Below are 23,231 nucleotides of genomic sequence, written 5' to 3' on the forward strand. Positions count from 1 at the left end.
TTGAAATAACTTGGAATGTGTCTTTTACCTTATGGTAGATGCCCAATTTTGTTTGAAGAAATGTGTCCATTAAGTAAAGAGAGGTTTTTAAGCATGAACTCTCTGTGGTTTTGCCACAGAATTTCAAAGGGATTAAAGTCAGGACTTTGACTGGGCCACTTCAAAACTTTTTAATTTTGTTTGTTTTGAGCCATTCAGTGGTGGAGTTGCCTGAGTGCTTCTGATCATTATCTTGCTGCATAAACCAACTGCAAATGAGCTTAAGGTCATACACCAATGGGCGGACTTTCTCCTTTTCACATAGCTTGCAGAATTCAAAGTTCCAGCAATTATGACAAGTTTTTACCCTTCGCCACGACAGCACCCCACATGAGAGAGAGGGATCCGCCTATAGGAACAGGAAACCTACAGAATAAAAGGAGGCGGTCCCCTCTCCTCCTCAGTTTAGGTTTCCTGTTTCTATGGGAACCCGAAGTACCTGCAGTCCAAGAGGATTCCTGGGCCATGCACCCGCCTGCGTCGGTCTCTGTGGGAACGGCAGGGGCTGCGGTACCAGAGGCAGCGGCGGGGGAGCCACTGTTTGCAGCCTCCCCCCTCGTCTGATCATCGCCATGGTCCGGGTTCGGTGCCGCTGGTCCGCCCGGATCCATGAGGACGCGCGCGCTCAGCGGCCGGCTTCTTATCCAGCAGCCGCCGCATGGTAAGGAGGAGCGGCGCGTCTAACCCGGAAGCCGCTGGAGCACTTCCGGGTTGGGTCCGGGGAGGCAGGAGATTCGGCGCCAGATTTAAAAGTGCAGCACTAGCGTCGGCCGGTGTGTGTAAGTATGGCTTCACCGGCCGATGTAGCGCACTTGTCTGCAACAGAGCAGTCTCCCAGTAAGGAGACAAGCACCAGGAGCAGCACCAAAAGTGGAGATCGATCCCAGGAAAAGCGATCTGCCACCAAACAGAAAGGTCTTTCAGCTAAGAATCCGCCTCCAGAACCGGTACCTGTCAGCTTCACTGGGTGAGTTTAAAAGAGTCTCTTCCCATATGCTGATATATGTTCCTCCTATATCCCCTTCCTCTAGACTAAGAAAAGGACACATAAAACCAAACACAGAGAATGTGCCTTATGTTTGCAACCCCTCCCGGACTCATATACTAAGAGGTTATGTGCAGAGTGCATCGTATTGACCTTACGGCAAGAAAATGTAATGACTCCGTCTGACGTTAGAGCCATAATTCGTGAAGAGATGCAGGGTCTGGCCCATACAAGCAGCACCAGTACCCGTCAGCCTAGCAGGTCCCGATCTCCAGTAAGCTCGGAGTCAGAGGTAGTACAAAAATCCTCTGATGAAGAGGAGTCCCAGCCAAGTTCATCAGAATATGAAGGAGGGCTTTGTCTACCAAATAGTAGTGTAGACAGTTTAATTAAAGCCGTCAGGAGCACGATGGGGTGCCCAGATGAGAAGGGAAAGAAGTCAGCGCAGGACATCATGTTCGCGGGGTTAGGACAAAGAAAACGAAGGTCCTTCCCCGCCATACCCACAATTAAGGAGCTGGTTAAAAAAGAGTGGGAGAAACAACATACAAGAGGATTCTTACCATCCTCTGCTAAAAGACGCTACCCCTTCAGTGACGAAGAACTTAATTCCTGGCAAAAAATACCAAAAGTTGATGCGGCAGTGGCTTCAACTTCTAAACAGTCGGTCTTGCCTGTGGAGGACTCAGGGACTCTTAACTGATCCGATAGACCGAAAAGCAGAAGCCTTACTTAAGAGGTCATGGGAGGCTAATACGGGGGCATTCAGACCAGTCATCTCTAGCACCTGTACTCTAAGGTCACTGCTAGTATGGACAGAGCAGCTGGAGGAACAAATTAGAAGTGGAGCTTCGAGAAATACAATTCTGTCGAAAATCCCTCTAATGAAAGATGCAGTAGCATTTCTAGCCGATGCGTCGGTGGATTCGCTACGTCTAACAGCCAGGTCAGCCGGCCTAGTAAACACAGCCCGGCGAGCACTCTGGTTGAAAAATTGGAAAGGGGACGCACAGGCCAAGGCAAAACTTTGTGCGATCCCCTGCCAGGGTGAGTTCCTATTTGGGAAAACTCTGGACGAGCTCTTAAATAAGGCAGGAGAGCGGAAGAAAGGCTTCCCTAACCAGTACCTTCCCTCTTACAGGAGAGCTTTCAGGAGGCGCCCCTTCACCAGGAACAAACCTACTGAACAAAGGGAGCGCTGGGAAGCAAAGGATCCAAAACAAAGAGGTGCTCTGTTTTCCGGATCCTATAACCAAAAACGTAATAAGTACCGTTAATTATGAAGTGGGCGGTAGATTGAAATATTTCTTTGCTAAATGGAAGTTGATAACATCTAGTCCTTGGATTCTGGACATTATTGGAAACGGATTAAGATTAGAATTTGATAGGATCCCTTGGGATTCTTTTATTGTAACATCTCCGAGAGGTCAACAACAACAAGAAGCTCTGGAATCAGAGATCCTGTCGCTTCTATCTAAAAAAGTACTGATAGAGGTTCCCCGAGATCAAGAAGGGAGGGGGTTCTATTCCCCTTTATTCTTGATCAATAAACCAGATGGTTCATTCAGAACCATCATAAACCTCAAAAAACTAAATTCCTTTTTACGTAACCACACTTTCAAAATGGAATCCATTAGTTCTACCATCAAGCTTTTGTTTCCTAGGTGTGTCATGGCCGGGATAGACCTAAAAGATGCTTACTATCACCTTCCTATACATGCCGAACACCAGCAGTATCTAAGAGTAGCGGTCATCCTGGAGGGACAGGTTCGTCACTTCCAATACGTAGCAATGCCATTTGGGCTTTCTATGGCCCCCCGCATTTTTACAAAAGTAATGTTAGAGGTAATGGCTCATCTACGCCAATGGGACACTTTAATAATACCCTACCTGGATGACTTTTTAGTGATAGGGAATTCTGTGGCTCAATGTAAATTGCGGTTGTCTAACACAATCTCATCCCTGCAGGAGTTGGGTTGGATTATCAACTTCGAAAAGTCCAGACTGAATCCAGACACTACTCAAATGTTTCTAGGGATCCAGCTAGACTCCGTAAGTCAAAAAAGCTTCCTCCCGCATTCAAAGAAAACGACTATACAGTCAAAGGTGTCAGAAGCAATAAAAAACCCCTACATGACACTGAGAAAGGCTATGTCCTTACTAGGATCATTGTCCTCATGTATCCCGGCTGTACCATGGGCTCAATTCCATACCCGCCAATTACAGTACGAAGTACTGTCAGCCCAGGGACGGAAAGGACACCTAGAGAGTAAATTAACTCTCTCTAGAGATGCCATAGAATCTCTATCCTGGTGGCTAGATATGGGGCACCTTTCAGGGGGTGTACCGTGGATAGTAGATCCATCCAAAATAATTACTACAGACGCCAGCCCTACGGGATGGGGTGCACATATGGAGGATGACATAGTCCAGGATACCTGGAATCAGTCAGAATCATCATGTTCGTCAAATTGGAAAGAATTAACAGCAGTAGGAAAAGCCTTAAGAGTCCAGATATCAGCGTTAGGAGCCCTATATGGATATAATATAGCCGCTGATAGATGGGTCTCCAGATTCATTAAGTCTTGTGAAAGAAGTAACCCGGTACATATTCCCCGTCTACCTCCGTGGGATTTAAATCTAGTGCTAGAAGCCTTAACCAGCTCCCCATTTGAGCCTCTAGATTCTATACCTCTAAATGTCCTCACATATAAAGTAGCCCTCTTGGTAGCCCTGACCTCAGCCAGACGTGTTAGCGACATCCAGGCCCTATCAGTAGACCCACCATTCTTACTGATATTCCATGATCGAATAGTCCTAAAACCAGACCCCTCATACCTCCCTCAGGTAGCATCCACCTACCACAGGTCACAGGAAATATTTCTCCCTTCCTTTTTTGATTCTCCTGTAACCCCTGAACAACATAAGTTCCACACCTTAGATGTCAGAAGAGCCATCCTGACTTATATAGAAAGGTGTCAAACATGGAGGGAGAGTAGGGCTCTGTTTATCTCCTTTCAGGGCCACAAGAAAGGACATGGGGTCACGAGAGCTACCATATCTCGGTGGATCAGAGATGCTATCTGCTTGGCCTATACATCAAAAGGCGAGATTCCTCCAGTGGGTATTAAAGCGCACTCAACACGAGCCATGGCTTCCTCCTGGGCGGAACAAGCGGATGTCCCGATCCATCTAATATGTAAGGCCGCAACTTGGTCTACACCTTCTACCTTTTACAACCATTATAGACTTGATCTATCTTCATCTTCTGATTTGACCTTTGGTAGAGCTGTGCTTAGTACAGTAATCCCACCCGAATAATGACTCTCTGAAAGTCTCTCATGTGGGGTGCTGTCGTGGCGAAGGGTAAAAAGCCGGATTACTCACCGGTAATGCTCTTTTAATGAGTCCACGACAGCACCCATTTACAACCCTCCCTGATTATGCACAGCCCTTTCTTTAATTCACAAATAATGGTTGTATAGAGTTTTTAAGATATTTTGCTGAATAAGAATTAATACTAAAGCTTTTGCGGTTCCCTTTTTATACTCTGTAAACTAAACTGAGGAGGAGAGGGGACCGCCTCCTTTTATTCTGTAGGTTTCCTGTTCCTATGGGCGGATCCCTCTCTCTCATGTGGGGTGCTGTCGTGGACTCATTAAAAGAGCATTACCGGTGAGTAATCCGGCTTATTCCCTTCCTGTAGAAGGAAAGCAACATCAAACTAGCACCACCATGTTTGACTGTACAATGAATTTTTGGGTGTAATAATGAGACATATGGTTGCCATAAAGTTCTACTTTTGGCTTATCAGTCCACAAAATATTATCCAAAAAGTCTTTGAGGTCATTTAGATATTTTTGGCACATGTGAAACAAACATTTCTGCTCTTTTTGGTTAGCACTGCTTTGTACCTTTCATCTCTCTTATGAATATTATTTCTGCCTCGTGTCTTTTTCTTTCATTGTGAAAGTGTTTTTTTGAGACCTGCTAATTAGTGATGAGCGAATATACTCGTTACTCGAGATTTCCCGAGCACGCTCGGGTGTCCTCTGAGTATTTTTTTAGTGCTCGGAGAATTAGTTTACATCGCCTCGGCTGAATGATTAAGGCTGTGTGCACACGTAGCAGATTTTTCATGTTTTTTTCGTGGTTTTTCGGTATAAAAACGCGAAAAAAACGCTCACATTAAGCATCCTATTTAATAGAATGCAATCCGCATTTTTTGTGCACATGCTGTGTTTTCCTGAGCGGAATCGCATTCCAGAAAAAAACGCAGCATGTTCATTAAATTTGCGGAATCGCGGGGATTCCGCACACCAGGAATGCATTGATCTGCTTACTTCCCGCATGGGGCTATGCCCACCATGCGGGAAGTAAGCAGATCATGTGCGGTTGGTACCCAGGGTGGAGAAGAGGAGACTCTCCTCCACGGACTGGGCACCATATAATTGGTAAAAAAAAAGAATTAAAATAAAAAATCGTGATATACTCACCTTCTGATGGCCCTGGAGTCTTCCCGCCTCTCAACGGTGCACGTGGCCGCTTCTGTTCCTATAGATGCTTTGTGTGAAGGACCTGCGATGATGTCGCGGTCACATGACCGCGATGACGTCGTGGTCACGTGACAGCGACGTCATCGAAGGTCCTGCACACAAAGCATCTATAGGAACGGAAGCCGCTGAGGAGATCGGCTGTGTGCGGAAGGTGAAAATAACCATTTTTTTTATTTAACATTCTATCTTTTACTATTGATGCTGCATAGGCTGCATCAATAGTAAAAAGTTGGTCACACTTGTCAAGCACTATGACAAGTGTGACCAACCTGTCATTCAGTTTTCCAAGCGATGGTACAGATCGCTTGGAAAACGCTAGCATTCTGCAAGCTAATTACGCTTGCAAAACGCTAGTTTTTAGCGGGAATATGCACGCCAATTCCGCATGCGATATACCCGCGGCAGGAGTTGCAGAATAACTATATAAATGCCCGCGAACCAATCCAAGAGTGCCTGTGTGAACATGTGATGTCTGTTAGAAGGAATTCAGGTGTTAACGTCAGCATCATCCTGTCCATGTTGGCCAGGTTCACTGGTGCAGGGAACCAACAGCGCATTCGGTCCTGGCGTCACCGTAGCAAGGGACCTCCCACTTCCGGCTTCAATGGAATGCATGCATTCCACCCGGCCAGAGCCGGGCGGAAGTCACCACTACCATCGGGTGCCAGAGGCAAGACAGTCCAGCGTGACGCCAGTGGCGCATGTGCATTGACGAATCACCAGTGGGGTAAGGACATAGTGAAAAAAGTACAATAGATACATGAAGGTGACATAATGAATGCATGCTGGTAATTGGGGACCAGGAAATGTGATGAACGGGATGAATTCAGCCAGTTAATGACATCATGCTGGGTGAATGGTGCCAGTGCTGATAATTGGGAACTAAAAAAATGTTAGTGTAAGGTAGAACAATAATAAAACCATATATAAGTGGATGGTTTTAATTGGGAACTAAGAAAATTGATAAGGGGATAGTGTAAGGTAGACTAATATTAAAACCATACATAAGTGGATGGTCATTGCACATTTAGTGCTACCAGATCAATATAGTATAAAGAGCAGGTGATCAATGAAAGTGGTAAAGGTGTAACCCTATGTAAGTGAAAATAAAGTACGGTAGATTGGTTACTTGGTGAGTGAATGGGTTAGTGTGGTGAGAGAGGGGAGGGGAAGCCCGGCCACTGGTAAGAAATGAAGCTTATTCTTCCCTGCAGCCTCCAAGTTTGTCAGAGGCGCTGCTTCAGTCACCGACTGACAGCGGACTCATTGTACACTGTATATTTATTTGTGACAATAAAAACCCTTTAAGTATAGTATAATTTGGCTATGGATTGAATGTTATGAAGATTGCAGGTGATGTTTTGTGATGGACTGCTGTCTTCCTGCCACTTCTTTATTTTTGGCCTTTACCTGGCTGCATGTCTTTAGGTTCGGATCATTGGGAGAAGTATGTTGAGCAGTGAGATATAAAATTTTCTGTTGTGGCTGGAACCACACCTGAATGGATAGAGATGTGTAATGCTACATCACATATACCACATTAAACAGTGGATTTCATAGCAATTGGAATCAAAAAGTGCCACAATTTAATAAAAAAAAAACCCTCTCATTCATTTCTAGGGCGACATCTGGAATATTTACAGAATGGTTTATGTATATAACAATCTTTAATATAACCAAGGCATAACATTTTTTTAACTATTTGTAGGGCCATCTACTTTTATGCAAGCATTGACTGCAAATGGTACCAACACTTTGCAGACATCAGTGGCAGGAGTTACGGGAAAGCGGCGGTTTATTGATGAGCGAAGAGACCAGTCTTTTGATAAAAGGCTACGGTTCAGTGTAAGACAAACAGAAAGTGCTTACCGATACAGGGATATTGTTGTGCGGAAACAGGATGGATTCACACATATATTACTTTCCACAAAATCCTCGGAGAATAATTCACTGAATCCTGAGGTTAGTTTTAGCAGTAAATTATTCATTTGCAAGTTTTACTTTAACATAATCATGTGATTTTTCTTTTAATCTTCATGTGCTGTTTGGTGTCTGCTTTGTGTGAAGTCCTGGCTGTTTAATTTGAGCCTCTGATTGCAAATATACCTTGGAAATATGCAATTTTTTTATGATATAAATGGCATCTTAGACTGGCACATAATGATATTTCTGTTTCTTGACTCTTTCAAGAACTTTGGAAAAATACTTCATACGCTGTTAAAGGGAATCTGACAGATTGTTTTAACTCCTCCACTCCCCCCCACACATACACACCAACTGCTTATGTGGTCATATTGCTCTCAGAAAGATAATGGTATCTTTACATTTATTTTTGCAATCTTTTGCTCCCTGACTGAGAAATCGCTGTTCTAATAAATATTCAAATGAGGCTTAAGAGCTCTGGGAGTGTTAAAGCATTTTCAAAGTCTCTGCCTGCCCATGTTTATATTCTGCTCAGCCCCACCTATTTCTACTTGACTGACAGCAAACTGGCTTTACTACACAGCCAGTGAACTGTCCCATCAGATAGAGGAAGAGGAGACTGGGCGGTGAATAGAGCCAGGGAAGCAGAGACTTTTCTAAGTTCTTTGGCACCCCCAGAGCACTTAAAGGGCCACTGTCACCCCCCTCCAGCCGTTATAAACTAAAAGAGCCACCTTGTGCAGCAGTAATGCTGCATTCTAGCAAGGTGGCTCTTTTAGTTTTAGGTTCAAGCATACCCCAAATAAAACGTTTTTATACTTAGCCACAATTCCTGTCTCTAGCCAGGTAGGCGGGTCCTCACTCCCCAGCTTGGCCAGCTCCTCTGCCGTCACTCACATCTTCCTGCGCTTTCGGCGCCGCCCCCTCAGCGCTGTTATCGTTTCAAATCCGGCGCCTGCGCTGTGTACTGGTGTCCTGCGCAGACGCAGTAAGCTCTGGCCGTCTGATGTAATGGCTGATACCAGTGAGCAAAAGACATCCACAGAATACCAGGATGGATCTGCTGCACAGCAAATAGCTGTAGGACCTGCGATGACGTCACTGCCATGTGATTGCCCTAATCACATGGCAGTGACATCATCGCAGGTCCTACAGCTATTTGCTGTGCAGCAGATCCATCCTGGTGTTCTGTGGATGTCTTGTTCTCTGGTATCAGCCATTACATCAGATGGCCAGAGCTTACTGCGTCTGCGCAGGACACCAGTACACAGCGCAGGCGCCGGATTTGAAACGATAACAGCGCTGAGGGGGCGGCGCCGAAAGCGCAGGAAGATGTGAGTGACGGCAGAGGAGCTGGCCAAGCTGGGGAGTGAGGACCCGCCTACCTGGCTAGAGACAGGAATTGTGGCTAAGTATAAAAACGTTTTATTTGGGGTATGCTTGAACCTAAAACTAAAAGAGCCACCTTGTTAGAATGCAGCATTACTGCTGCACAAGGTGGCTCTTTTAGTTTATAACGGCTGGAGGGGGGTGACAGTGGCCCTTTAAGCCTAATTTAACTATTTATTAAATAGCGATTTTTCAGTCAGGGAGCTGTAAAAGTGTGGACAACATTATATTTCTGAGGGGGTGTGAATTGTGCTCACAGATTTCCTTTAATCCTCTGAAAGTTTTGTCTCTTAAAGTGGTTGGCAACTATTCGACAAATTTTTCTCAATTATAATATTCCCCACATGGATTAAAAACACCTTATACTCATGTCTGGTGCTGCTCCAGTGACTTCGGCTGAAGCAGAAAAGGTAAAGCATGGATTAGAATGGCATAAAAAATTGATCCCCACCTGACAGATTCATTGCCTTTTACAGTCCAATGGTGCCTGTTTTCTGCAGGTCTCTACCTCCAAAGGAATCAGGAGATTGGCTGAGCAGTCATTTCCAGTTTGACAAGAGGGTGCAGAAAATAGAGACCAGGGAGGCACCCAGGAAGCATTGGAATGCGAGTGGCATAGATGGGTTAGGGTTAGAGTGGTATTATTTGTTTCTTTTTATGACATTCTGACCATTTAAAAAAACTCCACTGTTGACATCCTCTTTTAAATGCAATAGTTTTTAAAGCTATTTAATTTAAAGGTAATACTACTTTTATTTTCAACAGAGGCATCTTGTGTGGTATTAATAATTCTGTTTATCGGAATTCTTTTTTAAATCCTAATATTTCTTTAAAGGGAACCTTTTAGCAGGATTGTGCTGAGTAACCTACAGACAGTGTCAGGTTGGTGCCGTTATACTGATTAAAATATTACCTGGGTTGATGAAACCCTTCTTGTGGTTATTGTTTAATCTGTACGTTTTCAGTTAATGAGATTCTCGTGTATCAGGACAGCCTGTGGGCGGTCTTTATGTGGTGCGCAGCTTACATATGCATCTGTATGGCTTGTGACAGGTCACTTATCCTTCACTGACCTGCCCCCTATTTTACATTCTGAAAAAAAAAAAAAATCTGTCTTAAAGCGGCAATCCCATAGATGCTACAGGAAAAAAAAAAAATTGTCTCCACCAAGATTGCCGATAGATGCTACTGCTCAGGTACGGCCAGTGCCATTTTGAGACCGATTTTTTTTTTCCAGAATAAATGTATATCACGAAATAAAGTAATTTAATGCATATTATAGATTAAATCATGCTGCTGTGCCTGCCTGCCGAATGTGATTTATTTATTTTTTTATTTTCAATACATGTTATATTCAGTATGTAAAATAGGGGGCAGGTCACTGAGGGATCAGTGACCTGTCAGAAGCCATCAGTATGAAAACCTAAGCAGAGCACCACATAAAGGGCCACCCTGGAGCACGAGAATCTCATTAACTCAAAACAACAAATGCAGATTAAACAACAACCACAAAATGGGTTTCATCAACCAAAGTATTATTTTAATCAGTATAACAGCGCCAACCTGACACTGTCTGCAGATTACTCAGCACAATCCTGCTGTCCGTTAATGTGTAAAAGTTATAGAATACAATGAAGCATCTGTTGGAGAAGGAGAGGAGTCATGTTCTTATATTCAAGCAAGCAATGAAAAAGAGATGACCTCCTTGCACGGCTGCTAATGAATATGCTGTGAAAGAAATGTGCTGTGTTAGAACATGGATTTAACTTCCTGTAACTGTACTTTTTCTGGTGTGTATACAGTTCTTTAGACACTTGATTGTTACAGCTGCACACCTTCATTATTTGCTAGTATATCCTAATTGATTCAAGTTCACTTTACATTTTTTATCCTTCACATTACAGTCTTAAAAAATAAATGCTAGACAACCCAACCCCAAAACAAACTTTTCTGCAGCCATCGTTTCTTGCTAATAACTAGATTTAGCAGTTTCCCATTGCCTGGCCGAGAATAATCTAATCGTGTAAATTGAACATTCTCTCTGTGTTGCAGGTAATGAAGGAGGTCCAAGGTGCTTTTGCTACAGCAGCTGCAGATGACAGCAAACTTGTTCTCTTCAGTGCAGTTGGGAGCGTGTTTTGCTGTGGCCTGGATTTTATTTATTTTATAAGACGTTTGACAGATGATCGAAAAAAAGAAAGCACTAAAATGGCTGATGCAATTAGGTATGTATGTTTTCCATAAATTGGCTGCATTTTAGAACAATTTTAAGCATTGGAAAATGGATTAACTCGTTAATGTGGGCCTGAAAAGGCATCAATTAATGACTTAACCAGATTTTTTTTCCTCTTTGCATTTCAGTTTCTATAATGCATTAATATTATTATTGTTATTTCTTACAAATATGGCTTTAATGCGACCTTGTTTTATGCTTGAAAAATTATCATTTTTGGGAACTCTGTTTGGAGATGCTTGCAAACTAATCTGTTATCAATTATTTGTAATCTACAGGATATAAATCATTTTTGCACAATGAATAAATGATTTGGGTGTTTTTCTGTTTGGTTCACTTTTCAGAGTAAATAACATATAGAACTATTTTGTTTACTATGGGTGTGTGGTCTCCTAATAAATGTAGACCTTTTGATTTAATGTAATATTTGTGCAAGAAAATAAACGTATTTCATACTAAATACTAACTATAAGTTTGTAACTAGGGCATCCATCTCAGACTGGAGACTAGTGACAGAAGCAGCTATAACCTGCTTCTATTGTCTTCTCAAGGCATGCGACATGTTCCTGCTAAACTGCAGGAGCTTCAACACAGCAATGTCAACAGACGTCAATTAGTTGTTAATTAATAAAGGCAGTTAGTAAGGTGTTCATTGACACTGTAGCTCAGTTACTGTTCAGCTCTTATATATATTTTTACATTTTTTTTGTACACCGACAATCAGTCTTGCAGAAATTTTGCAGCCAGTGGCGTGACAGCTACAGTTGTGGCCAAAAGTATTGACACCCCTGCAATTCTGTCAGATAATACTCAGTTTCTTCCTGAAAATGATTGCAAACACAAATTCTTTGTTATTATCTTCATTTAATTTGTCTTAAATGAAAAAACACAAAAAGAATTATCCTAAAGCCAAATTGAATATAATTCCACACCAAACATAAAAAGGGGGTGGACAAAAGTATTGGCACTGTTCGAAAAATCATGTGATGCTTCTCTAATTTTGTCTAATTAACAGCACCTGTAACTTACCTGTGGTACCTAACAGGTGTCGGCAATAACCAAATCACACTTGCAGCCAGTTGACATGGATTAAAGTTGACTCAACCTCTGTCCTGTGTCCTTGTGTGTACCACATTGAGCATGGAGAAAAGAAAGAAGACCAAAGAACTGTCTGAGGACTTGAGAAACCAAATTGTGAGGAAGCATGAGCAATCTCAAGGCTACAAGTCCATCTCCAAAGACCTGAATGTTCCTGTGTCTACCGTGCGCAGTGTCATCAAGCAGTTTAAAGCCCATGGCACTATGGCTAACCTCCCTAGATGTGAACAGAAAAGAAAAATTGACAAGAGATTTCAACGCAAGATTGTGCGGATGTTGGATAAAGAACCTCGACTAACATCCAAACAAGTTCAAGCTGCCCTGCAGTCCGAGGGTACAACAGTGTCAACCCATACTATCCGTCGGCGTCTGAATGAAAAGGGACTGTATGGTAGGAGACCCAGGAAGACCCCACTTCTTACCCCGAGACATAAAAAAGCCAGGCTGGAGTTGACCAAAACTTGCCTGAAAAAGCCTAATGCGTTTTGGAAGAATGTTCTCTGGTCAGATGAGACAAAAGTAGAGCTTTTTGGGCAAAGGCATCAACATAGAGTTTACAAGAGAAAAAAAGAGGCATTCAAAGAAAAGAACACGGTCCCTACAGTCAAACATGGCGGAGGTTCCCTGATGTTTTGGGGTTGCTTTGCTGCCTCCGGCACTGGACTGCTTGACCGTGTGCATGACATTATGAAGTCTGAAGACTACCAACAAATTTGCAGCATAATGTAGGGCCCAGTGTGAGAAAGCTGGGTCTCCCTCAGAGGTCATGGGTCTTCCAGCAGGACAATGACCCAAAACACACTTCAAAAAGCACTAGAAAATGGTTTAAGAGAAAGCACTGGAGACTTCTAAGGTGGCCAGCAATGAGTCCAGACCTGAATCCCATAGAACACCTGTGGAGAGATCTAAAAATGGCAGTTTGGAGAAGGCACCCTTCAAATATCAGGGACCTGAAGCAGTTTGCCAAAGAAGAATGATCTAAAATTCCAGCAGAGCATTGTAAGAATCTCATTGATGGTTCCCGGAAGCGGTTGGTCGCAGTTATTTTGGCTAAAGGTTGTGCAACCAAGTATTAGGCTGAGGGTGCCAATACTTTTGTCTGGCCCATTTTTGCAGTTTTGTGTGAAATGATCAACGTTTTGTTTTTGCTTCATTCTCTTTTGTGTTTTTTCATTGAAGACAAATTAAATGAAGATAATAATAGCAAAGAATTTGTGTTTGCAATCATTTTCAGGAAGAAACTGAGTATTATCTGACAGAATTGCAGGGGTGTCAGTACTTTTGGCCACAACTGTAGGTGTGCTTCTAAAGACGAGGAAGGGCCAATTCTACGGTCCCTTATGCTGTATATTTCTCATTTTTGATTTCTGTATGATAAAGCATACTTTCCAATGAAAGGGCAATATGAAGCAAGGTTAGGTTTGTTTGAATTTTTTTTATTTTGTCTGTGTGCCTTTTTTACACTTGAGGTTTCTTTTTACCAGTTTTATTCCATTTGATTCTTATAAAGTTTTCCAATGAATGCAACAGTCAGTGTTGAAATCCTTCTCTGGCGACAGCTTACATGTTGGTCATTTTGTAAATAAATGTGTCAAGACAGCCCTCACATGCACTGGAATCATTGGATTACCAACTGTATGACAAATTCAGAATGGCTATTATACTTTTTCCTTCCAAGATCTATCAATGTTTTTTTTTATAATGACTGTTAATTATTTTATGTTGCAGAGTGTTTGTGAATACTTTTATACAATTTAAGAAGCCAATTATCGTTGCTGTAAATGGACCTGCAATTGGCCTTGGTGCATCCATATTACCTCTTTGTGATGTTATATGGGCTAATGAGAAAGCTTGGTTTCAAACGCCGTACACTACTTTTGGACAAAGCCCAGATGGTTGTTCGTCATTACTGTTTCCTAAAATAATGGGCATTGCTTCAGTAAGTATTGTTTCTATAGATTTTGGATATTTCATATTTGAGATTCTCGGCTTCAATGAAGATATTGAAGCTCTACAGTAGTAGCATATTAGATGGTAATGGGGAAGACTTGTCAATATTTCTCAATACTGTATAATTCTTCAACAGCACAAATTTAGTCTAGAAAGTCTTAAACTGCGCTAGTTTTTTGAAGTGGCTCATTCCTGTTTGAGAAGTCTATGATGTTCTAAAATGCTGATATCAATAGAAAGATGCTCCACAATTCTGCGGCATTTTTTCCTACACTTTGTCACATGTTACACCATTCCTCTTTCTCAATAAGCCTCGCCAATTTCCAGCTAAGGCAGGGAAAGTGCCTTATATACATCTATAGTATAACGCAGGTCATGAAAGATAGTTTTGTTTGTTTTTTTTTTTTTTTTGTGGGGCGCACAGAATTCTGGAGTATTTGATTCAAACAAATTATTCAGAACATTAAAAAAAATTAAGATTTATAATGGTTTTTACAGTCCTCTAAGGTAGATATTGAAATTTGCAGGTAATAAAAGCAACAAACATTCCTAAACTAAAAGCTTTCCACATAAAAAAGAAGACACAAAAGAGGGGGGAAGGGGTAATTAGAAGCCTACCAAAATATTTTGCAAATTTTGAACTTCCAGATAGTTTATAGCTGGTAACAAATTCTGTGTGTGTATGTATGTGGGTATATATATATATATATATATACTGAAGAGCCCGGCGTTGACTGGGCATAGTAAATATCTGTGGTTAGTTATAGCACCTCACTTCTCTTATTTTCCCATCACGCCTCTCATTTTCCCCATCACATCTTTCATTTTCCCCCTCACATCTCTCATTTTCTCCCTCACTCCTCTCATTCCCCCCTAACACTTGTCATTTCGACCTCACATCTGTCATTTTCCGATCACTCCACTATTTTCCCTCACTCCTCTCATTTTGCACTCACACCTTTTCATTTTCACCTCAGTATATACATGTTTGTCATCTCCCTTATATATAGTATACACCTGTATGTCATCTCCTGTATATAGTATATACCTGTATGTCATCTCCCCTGTATATAGTATATACCTGCTGTGTCATCTCCCCTGTATATAGTATATACCTGTATGTAATCTCCTCCTGTATATAGTATATACCTGTGTGTCATCTCACCTATATATAGTATATATCTGTGTGTCATCTCCTCCTGTATATAGTATATACCTGTATGTCATCTCCTCCTATACATAGCATATACCTGTATGTCATCTCCTCCTGTATATACTATATACCTGTAGGTAATCTGCTCCTGTATATAGTATATACCTGTGTGTCATCTCCTCCTGTATATAGTATATACCTGTATGTCATCTCCTCCTGTATGTAGTATGTACCTGTATGTCATCTCCTCTATATAGTATATACCTGTGTGTCATCTCTCCTGTATATAGTATATATCTGTGTGTCATCTCCTCCTGTATATAGTATATACCTGTGTGTCATCTCCCCTGTAAATAGTATATACCTGTGTGTCATCTCCTGTATATAGTATATATCTGTATGTCATCTCCTACTGTATTAGACCTCGTTCACACGTTATTTGGTCAGTATTTTTACCTCAGTATTTGTAAGCTAAATTGGCAGCCTGATAAATCCCCAGCCAACAGTAAGCCCACCCCCTGGCAGTATATATTAGCTCACACATACACATAATAGACTGGTCATGTGACTGACAGCTGCCGGATTCCTATATGGTACATTTGTTGCTCTTGTAGTTTGTCTGCTTATTAATCAGATTTTTATTTTTGAAGGATAATACCAGACTTGTGTGTGTTTTAGGGCGAGTTTCGTGTGTCAAGTTGTGTGTGTTGAGTTGCGTGTGGCGACATGCGTGTAGCAACTTTTTGTGTGTCGAGTTGCATGTGACAGGTTAGTGTAGCAAGTTGTGTGCAGCAAGTTTTGCGCATGGTGAGTTTTGCGCGTGGCGAGTTTTATGTGTGGTGCCTTTTGAGTATGTGCAAGTTTTGTGAGGCAACTTTTGCATGTGTTGCAACTTTTGTGCATGTGGCAATTTTTCCGCTTGTGCAAGTTTTGCGTGTGGCGAGTTTTCCATGAGGTGAGTTTTGCACGTGTGGCGAGTTTTGCATGTGGAGAGTTTTGCGCGTGGCGAGTTTTGAGCGGCGACTTTTGTGTTTCGACTTTTATGTGGCGAGGTTGGTGTATGTGTGGTGAAATGTGCGCTGAGGGTGGTATATGTGTTCGAGCACGTGGTAGTGTGTGGCGCATTTTGTGTGTTCATATCCCCGTGGTGGTGTGATTATCCCATGTCGGGGCCCCACCTTAGGAACTGTACAGTATATACTCTTTGGCGCCATCGCTCTCATTCTTTAAGTCCCCCTTGTTCACATCTGGCAGCTGTTAATTTGCCTCCAACACTTTTCCTTTCATTTTTTCCCCATTATGTAGATAGGGGCAAAATTGTTTGGTGAATTGGAAAGCGCGGGGTTAAAATTTCACCTCACAACATAGCTTTGACGCTCTCGGGGTCCAGACGTGTGACTGTGCAAAATTTTGTGCCTGTAGCTGCGACGGTTCGGATGCCAATCCCGGACATACACACATTCAGCTTTATATATTAGATAGATAGATATAGATATATATATATATATATATATATATATATATATATATATATATATATATATATATATATATATATATATATATATATATAGCGACGATGATGTCATAAAGGTTGCCTCGACCAATCAGCGACGGGCACAGTCTGCCGCGAATTCGCCTCGACAAATCAGCGACGGGCACAGTATCGACATAGATGTCATAATGGTTGCCATTGCGACGATGATGTCATAAAGGTTGCCTCGACCAATCAGCGACGGGCACAGTCTGCCGCGAATTCTGGAATCATCATTGTCCATATACTACGGGGACATGCATATTCTAGAATACCCGATGCATTAGAATCGGGCCACAGTCTAGTATACTGTGTATATATATATATATATATATATATATATATATATATATATATATATATATATATATATATATATATATATATATATATATATATATATATATATATATATATATATATATATATACAGAAAAAAATTTAGAGACCGCTGCAAAATTTTCGGTTTGTCTGATTTTTCTCTTTATAGGTATATTTTTGAGTAAAATGTAAATTGCTCTTTTATTCTATAAACTACTGACAACATGTCTCCGAAGTTCAAAGCATTGATTTTTGGTATTTTCTGAAAATGAGATGTGGTCAAAGTAACAAAAAAATTCATTGCTTGCAGACCTCAAATAATGCAAAAAAAGTTCATAATCATTTAGAAGCAAAAATACTAATTTTTTAAAGAAAAAGGAAGAGTTCAGAAATCAATATTTTGTGGAATAACCATGATTTTTAATCACCACTTTCATGCATCTTGGCATGCTTTCCACCAGTCTTTCACACTGCTTTTGGGTGACCTTATGCCACTCCAGTTACAAAAATTTAAGCAGTTCTGCTTTGTTTGATGGCTTGTGACTATCCATCTTCCTCTTGATTACATTCCAGAGGTTTTCAATGGGGTTCAGGTCTGGAGATTGGGCTGGCCATGACAGGGATTTGATGTGGTGGTTCTTCATCCACATCTTGATTGACCTAGCTGTGTGGCATGGCGCATTGTCCTGCTGGAAAAACCAGTTGTCAGAGTTGGGGAACATTGCCTGAGCAGAAAGAATCAACTGTTCAGCCTTGCTGAAGCATCCCCAGACCATCACTACTGCTCCACCAAATTTCACAGTGGGTGCAAGACATTGTGGCTTGTATGCCTCTCCAGGTCTCCGTCTAACCATTAGACGACCAGGTGTTGTGCAAAGCTGAAATTACCTTACTCCAGTCCTCTATAGTCCAATCCTTATGGTCTTTGGCAAACTTCAGCCTGGCTCTCCTTTGCTTCTCATTGATGAAAGGCTTTTTTTCTAGCTTTACATGACTTGAATCCTATCTCTAGGAACCTCTTACGAACTGTTCTTGCCGTGCACGTCACCCCAGCTGCCATTTGCCATTCCTTGTGTAGGTCACTTGATGTCTTCCTGCGGTTGCTGAGTGACATTTGAATAAGATGACGGTCATCCCTGTCAGTGGACAGTCGTTTTCGCCCTCTGCCGGTCTGTAGGCTTTGTTGTCCCCAATGTCTGCTGCTTGACCTTGTAATGGACTGCTGTCCTAGAAATTTTAAGGATGGAGGCAACATGACGCTCACTGTGTCCCTCTGCTAGTAAAGCCAGAATTGAGCCCTTCTTTTCCTCACGCAAAACTTTTCTTTTCAACTCATTTGGCATGGTTGAAAGTTTTTTGGGTTTTTTTTCCGATTACTTTTGGGATATTACTAGCACTTGTTTTGCCATTCAGCTTGTCCTATTGCAAGAGGATTGTGAGACCACAGCAGTGTTTTTTATACTTTCCCTCATTAAATAAGATTTGGTTCAGGTGATCACCTAATCAGAAGCACATTAAGTAGAATGAGGTGTACTCTGGTTGGAATTCAACTGACACTGGAATGGAATGACATGTAGAGAAGCTGATTTTTATAAAACTGTGCAGTGGTCTCTTAATTTTTACCAGAGCTGTATATATACCGTATATAATTTTCAACAACGGTAATTTTTCTCTCAGATCTGTAAAAATATATAGTTTGCGGAATAACTAATATTACAAAAAAATGTAATTGCTTAATTGCTTTTTACCATTAGATGCATATTACATTTTTTATATAGAATGGAAATGTTGACTGTAACAACCTGTATGTGTAAATAGAAGTGGTTTTATACACTTCAGTAATGCACATGCTGTGACCATTTTTAATTCATTTTGTTTGTGTAATGATTTGCAGATGACTTGTGGAAATTGCAATAATATATCTTTAGAGGACCTCAAAATTTTACTTGTCAGATAATTAAATTGTTGTTCAAATATAATTGCTCAGTGGTTTTATAATTAAAAACTGTGTTTTCATACAAATACTTCTAATAGGGCACGTAATTTTTACTTTTACCTTGATGTGAACATGTGATAGTTAATTGGTATTGGTATCCAACGTACAGTTATACATATAGTAGAATTACTTAACACACTTTACTGAGTTGTGTACAACTGCCATTTTTTAAAAATACTGTTATGTCTTGAATCTTCTTTTTTTTTTATTGGACTGAAGTGAATGAAAGGTGTTTTTTTTTTTTTGTTTTGTTTTTTTAACATTCTTTCAAAATTGTTTAATAGTTATTGAAGACCTGTCTCCAGGTCAATAGTGGCCATTTTTTGTTCTTTTCTTTTTGCCGCTGCTCCCCTGAGTATTCAGTTGTTTGTTTGTTTTTTTAGTTTTTTTTTTTTTTTTTTAAATCTGACATACGGTCCCAGAGTTATGAGCCTTTTTATATAGTACTATTTTTATGGCCCTTTAAAAGGGTTTGGTGCTTAACCCCTTACCGACATCAGGCATAATAGTGCGCCGATGTCAGTATCCCCCACTTTGATGTGGGCTCTGGCGGTGAGCCCACATCTTTTCCGGGACATGTCAGCTGTTTTGGACAGCTGACATGTGCCCGCAATAGCGGCGGGTGGAATTGCGATCCACCAGCTATTAACTAGTTAAATACCACTGTCAAACTCTGACAGCAGCCTTCTGGCCATCGGGCCAGAAATTTGCGCATCGGTGACCCCCGTCACGTGATCGGGGGGTCATCGCTTGTCGGCATGAGAACCAGAGGTCTCCTTGAGACCTCTATGGTTCTCAGTGCCGGATTGCTATAGAGATGAACTGATCATCACCTCTATATAGCTGAGCTGATCGAGACAATTGAAGCATGACAAAAGTTAAAGAAAAATGTTTTTAATAATATAAAAAAAATAAAAAAATATAAAAGTTTAAATCACCCTCATTTTGCCTATTCAAAATACAACAATAAAAAAATCAAACATACACATATTTGGTATCGCTGCGTTCAGAATCGCCTGATCTATCAATAAAAAAAGATTAACGTGATCGCTAAATGGCGTGGCGAGAAAAAAAGTAAAAATGCCAAAATTATGTTTTTTTTGTGGCCGCGACATTGCATTAAAATGCAATCACGGGCGATCAAAAGAACGTATCTGCACACCAAGATGGTATAATTATTTTTTTATTTTTTTTTAATTTTGTAAAAAGTTTGGATTTTTTTTTCACCACTTAGATAAAAAATAACCTAGACATGTTTGCTGTCTATGAACTCGTAATGACCTGGAGAATCATAATGGCAGGTCAGTTTTAGCATTTAGTGAACCTAGCAAAAAAGCCAAGCAAAAAACAAGCAAGTGTGGGATTGCACTTTTTTTGCAAATTCACCACACTTGGATTTTTTTTCCCATTTTGTAGTGAACAACATTGTAAAACCAATGGTGTTGTTCAAAAGTGCAACTCGTCCTGCAAAAAAATAAGCCCTCACATGGCCATATTGATGGAAAAATTAAAAAGTTATGGCTCTGGGAAGGAGGGGTGTGAAAAAACGAAAACACAAAACTAAAAAAAGCTCCTGGGGTGAAGGGGTTAAAGGGGATTAATGCAAAGCAGCCTAAAAGGCAAGACCCCCAGAGAATCCTGTGAGCAATGCTCTCCTGGTAAAGACCATAAAAATAACCTCTAGGCACCCATATATCTGGAATTGTATGGTTTTTTTCAAACAGAAAAAAACAAATACTAAGTAGCAGTCAAAATAAAATATGAAAAAAAACCTGGAAATATTTGACCAGGTGACCAGTTCTCTTTAAAAAGTAGTTAAACTTTATTTTTTATTTTTGTTCTTGATCAGCCTTTGCAAATGTAATGCATCCCATTACTTTATTTTGCTTTCTGTTTGCTTTCTCCACCACCATGCTGAAGTTGCTGCACCAGTCCATGCCCTTTTATAAGCTGCTTTGAACTGCTCTATCAAGAATCCATACTCTAAAATATGAACATGGTTGTTTAGAAAAAACCTTTTATGCGGGAAGTAAGCAGATCAATGCATTCCTATAGTGTGGAATCCCCGTGATTCCGTAAATTAATGAACATGCTGCTTTTTTTTCTGGAATGCTTTTCCGCTCAGGAAAAAAACACAGCATGTGCATACAAAATGCGGATTGCATTCTATTAATAGGATGCTTAATGTGAGTGTTTTTTTCGCGGTTTTATAGCTGAAAAACACGAAAAATCCGGAAAGTGTGCACACAGCCTAAATGTTACTCTAAACAAGATTTTATATATTATGTTAACTGTTAGCATCATACTAGAACACAATGTTAAAATGGTCTAAGATTGTATTTTGGTGTAGATGTTTAGCAACATAGTATATTTTGGATTTTGATTTTTCTAGTTAGGTGAACAATTGCAAACATTTCTGGCTTTTGTGCAAACATTTCATTTTCTTTCTTATTTAGGCTAATGAGATGTTACTTAGTGGAAGAAAATTGACTGCTCAAGAAGCATGTGCAAAAGGCCTTGTATCTCAGGTGTTTTGGCCTGGGACATTCACTCAAGAAGTAATGGTCCGCATTAAGGAACTTGTGACCTGCAATCCCGTCGTAAGTGAATCTGATGTTATGACTATTGTACTTTTTGGTTGGTTATAGAGGAGGTGGAAAATATTAATTTGATTTTTCCTTGTTTATCAGGTACTTGAAGAGTCCAAAGCTTTAGTTCGGAATGTCATGAGAGGAGATTTGGAACAAGCAAATGAAAGGGAGTGTGAACTGCTTAAGAAAATTTGGGGATCTGCACAAGGAATGGACTCCATGTTGAAATACTTGCAAAGAAAGATTGATGAATTCTAAAAATCCATTGCTTTTTTATGAAGTAGCCTTGAAACACTTAACGGGACATTTGCACCCATTGTGATACCTTAGCTTATTTAAAATTTTTGTTTGGTTTTGTTTTTCTGTTCATTTTTATTTTTTATTTTTTTACGCTTTGAACAAAAATCTGAAGCCTGCCATCAATTCTTCCCAGGCATAAGCAAGATATGGAGTATACTTACATCTTGAATTCTTGAAACCTTGTACCGAAAGAAGATGTTCAAAGACCTGTGCGTAACAAGGAAGTATGGAAAAATGCATTTTTTTTTGTTCATAAGAGATATATATATATATGAAATTATAAAAAGTATATATTTAAAATGAAAAACGGGTAGCGGCAAGCCCTAACTTTCATTGCCCACTGAGGTTGGACTGTGGAAATGCTTTTGTTCATAAGAATGTAAAATACCTCAGACATGGACTTTTTATTATTTTTTTTTCTTTTTTAAAAAAAGAACATAATCAATTCCCACAGGACTATATCTGTGTAAGGATGAATTTTAACACCCCCCTCCCCCCCCAAAAAAAAGTGTATGTGTACTCAGGACATATGCTAATAAAATGGAAAGGATCTTCATATACTGACGGGAACATGTCTAGTTAATTTTACGTTAGCATGATGAAACCACTGTCAAGGTATTTTCCTTTGTGTGATGCAGTATTAACAGGTCACTGATTTACTGGTGTTTAAGGGTGAGGTTCATTTATTCTTGAGAGGCAATTTTATGTAGCTGTTTAGTTACAGAGTAAAATTTCCTAGCTGTACTACACCAAAAATTATTTTATGTTCATACATGTATAAATGTTAGGTCTCACTAGAATATATTTTATTTAATAAGTTAATTTTGGTACACTATTAAATTGCAAAATACCCTTCCCAAACTACCTTTTTTATTAGGAGTGTGCTATTCTATTCTATTGCCTTTTTTAATCGATACACTATATAAATCCCAAATATATATTTTACTTTTCTGTATAGTTTAGGAGTGTCTTGTAAATATATGAAATGTGCCATCAATTCCCAGAGAGAATCACTGATTTGTGACTACAGATATATAATACTATGGATACTAAAATATCTGTGCTTGCAAAGTAGCTGAATGTATGGAGAAAAATACTCCACATTATTTTTGTACAGTTTTTACATTTTTACTTCAAACTTTACAATTTCCCATTCTTGTCAG

At 40.3% G+C, this 23,231-nt stretch overlaps 1 protein-coding gene across 1 annotated transcript in view; it reads left to right on the forward strand.

Annotated features, from left to right (window-relative positions):
* Positions 1 to 22,624, forward strand: part of CDYL (chromodomain Y like) — a 95,500-nt gene extending 72,876 nt beyond the window's left edge. Inside the window, exons 3-7 of the mRNA XM_077269809.1 lie at positions 7,289 to 7,542; positions 10,945 to 11,117; positions 13,952 to 14,162; positions 21,634 to 21,777; positions 21,868 to 22,624. Of these exons, the coding sequence (XP_077125924.1) occupies positions 7,289 to 7,542; positions 10,945 to 11,117; positions 13,952 to 14,162; positions 21,634 to 21,777; positions 21,868 to 22,026 (941 nt within the window). The 3' untranslated portion in view covers positions 22,027 to 22,624. The remainder of the gene's footprint in view (positions 1 to 7,288; positions 7,543 to 10,944; positions 11,118 to 13,951; positions 14,163 to 21,633; positions 21,778 to 21,867) is intronic.
* Positions 22,625 to 23,231: the final 607 nt, after the last annotated feature.

This window comes from Ranitomeya variabilis, chromosome 6 (genome assembly GCF_051348905.1).
Source record: "Ranitomeya variabilis isolate aRanVar5 chromosome 6, aRanVar5.hap1, whole genome shotgun sequence".
NCBI classification, from domain to species: Eukaryota; Metazoa; Chordata; class Amphibia; order Anura; family Dendrobatidae; genus Ranitomeya; species Ranitomeya variabilis.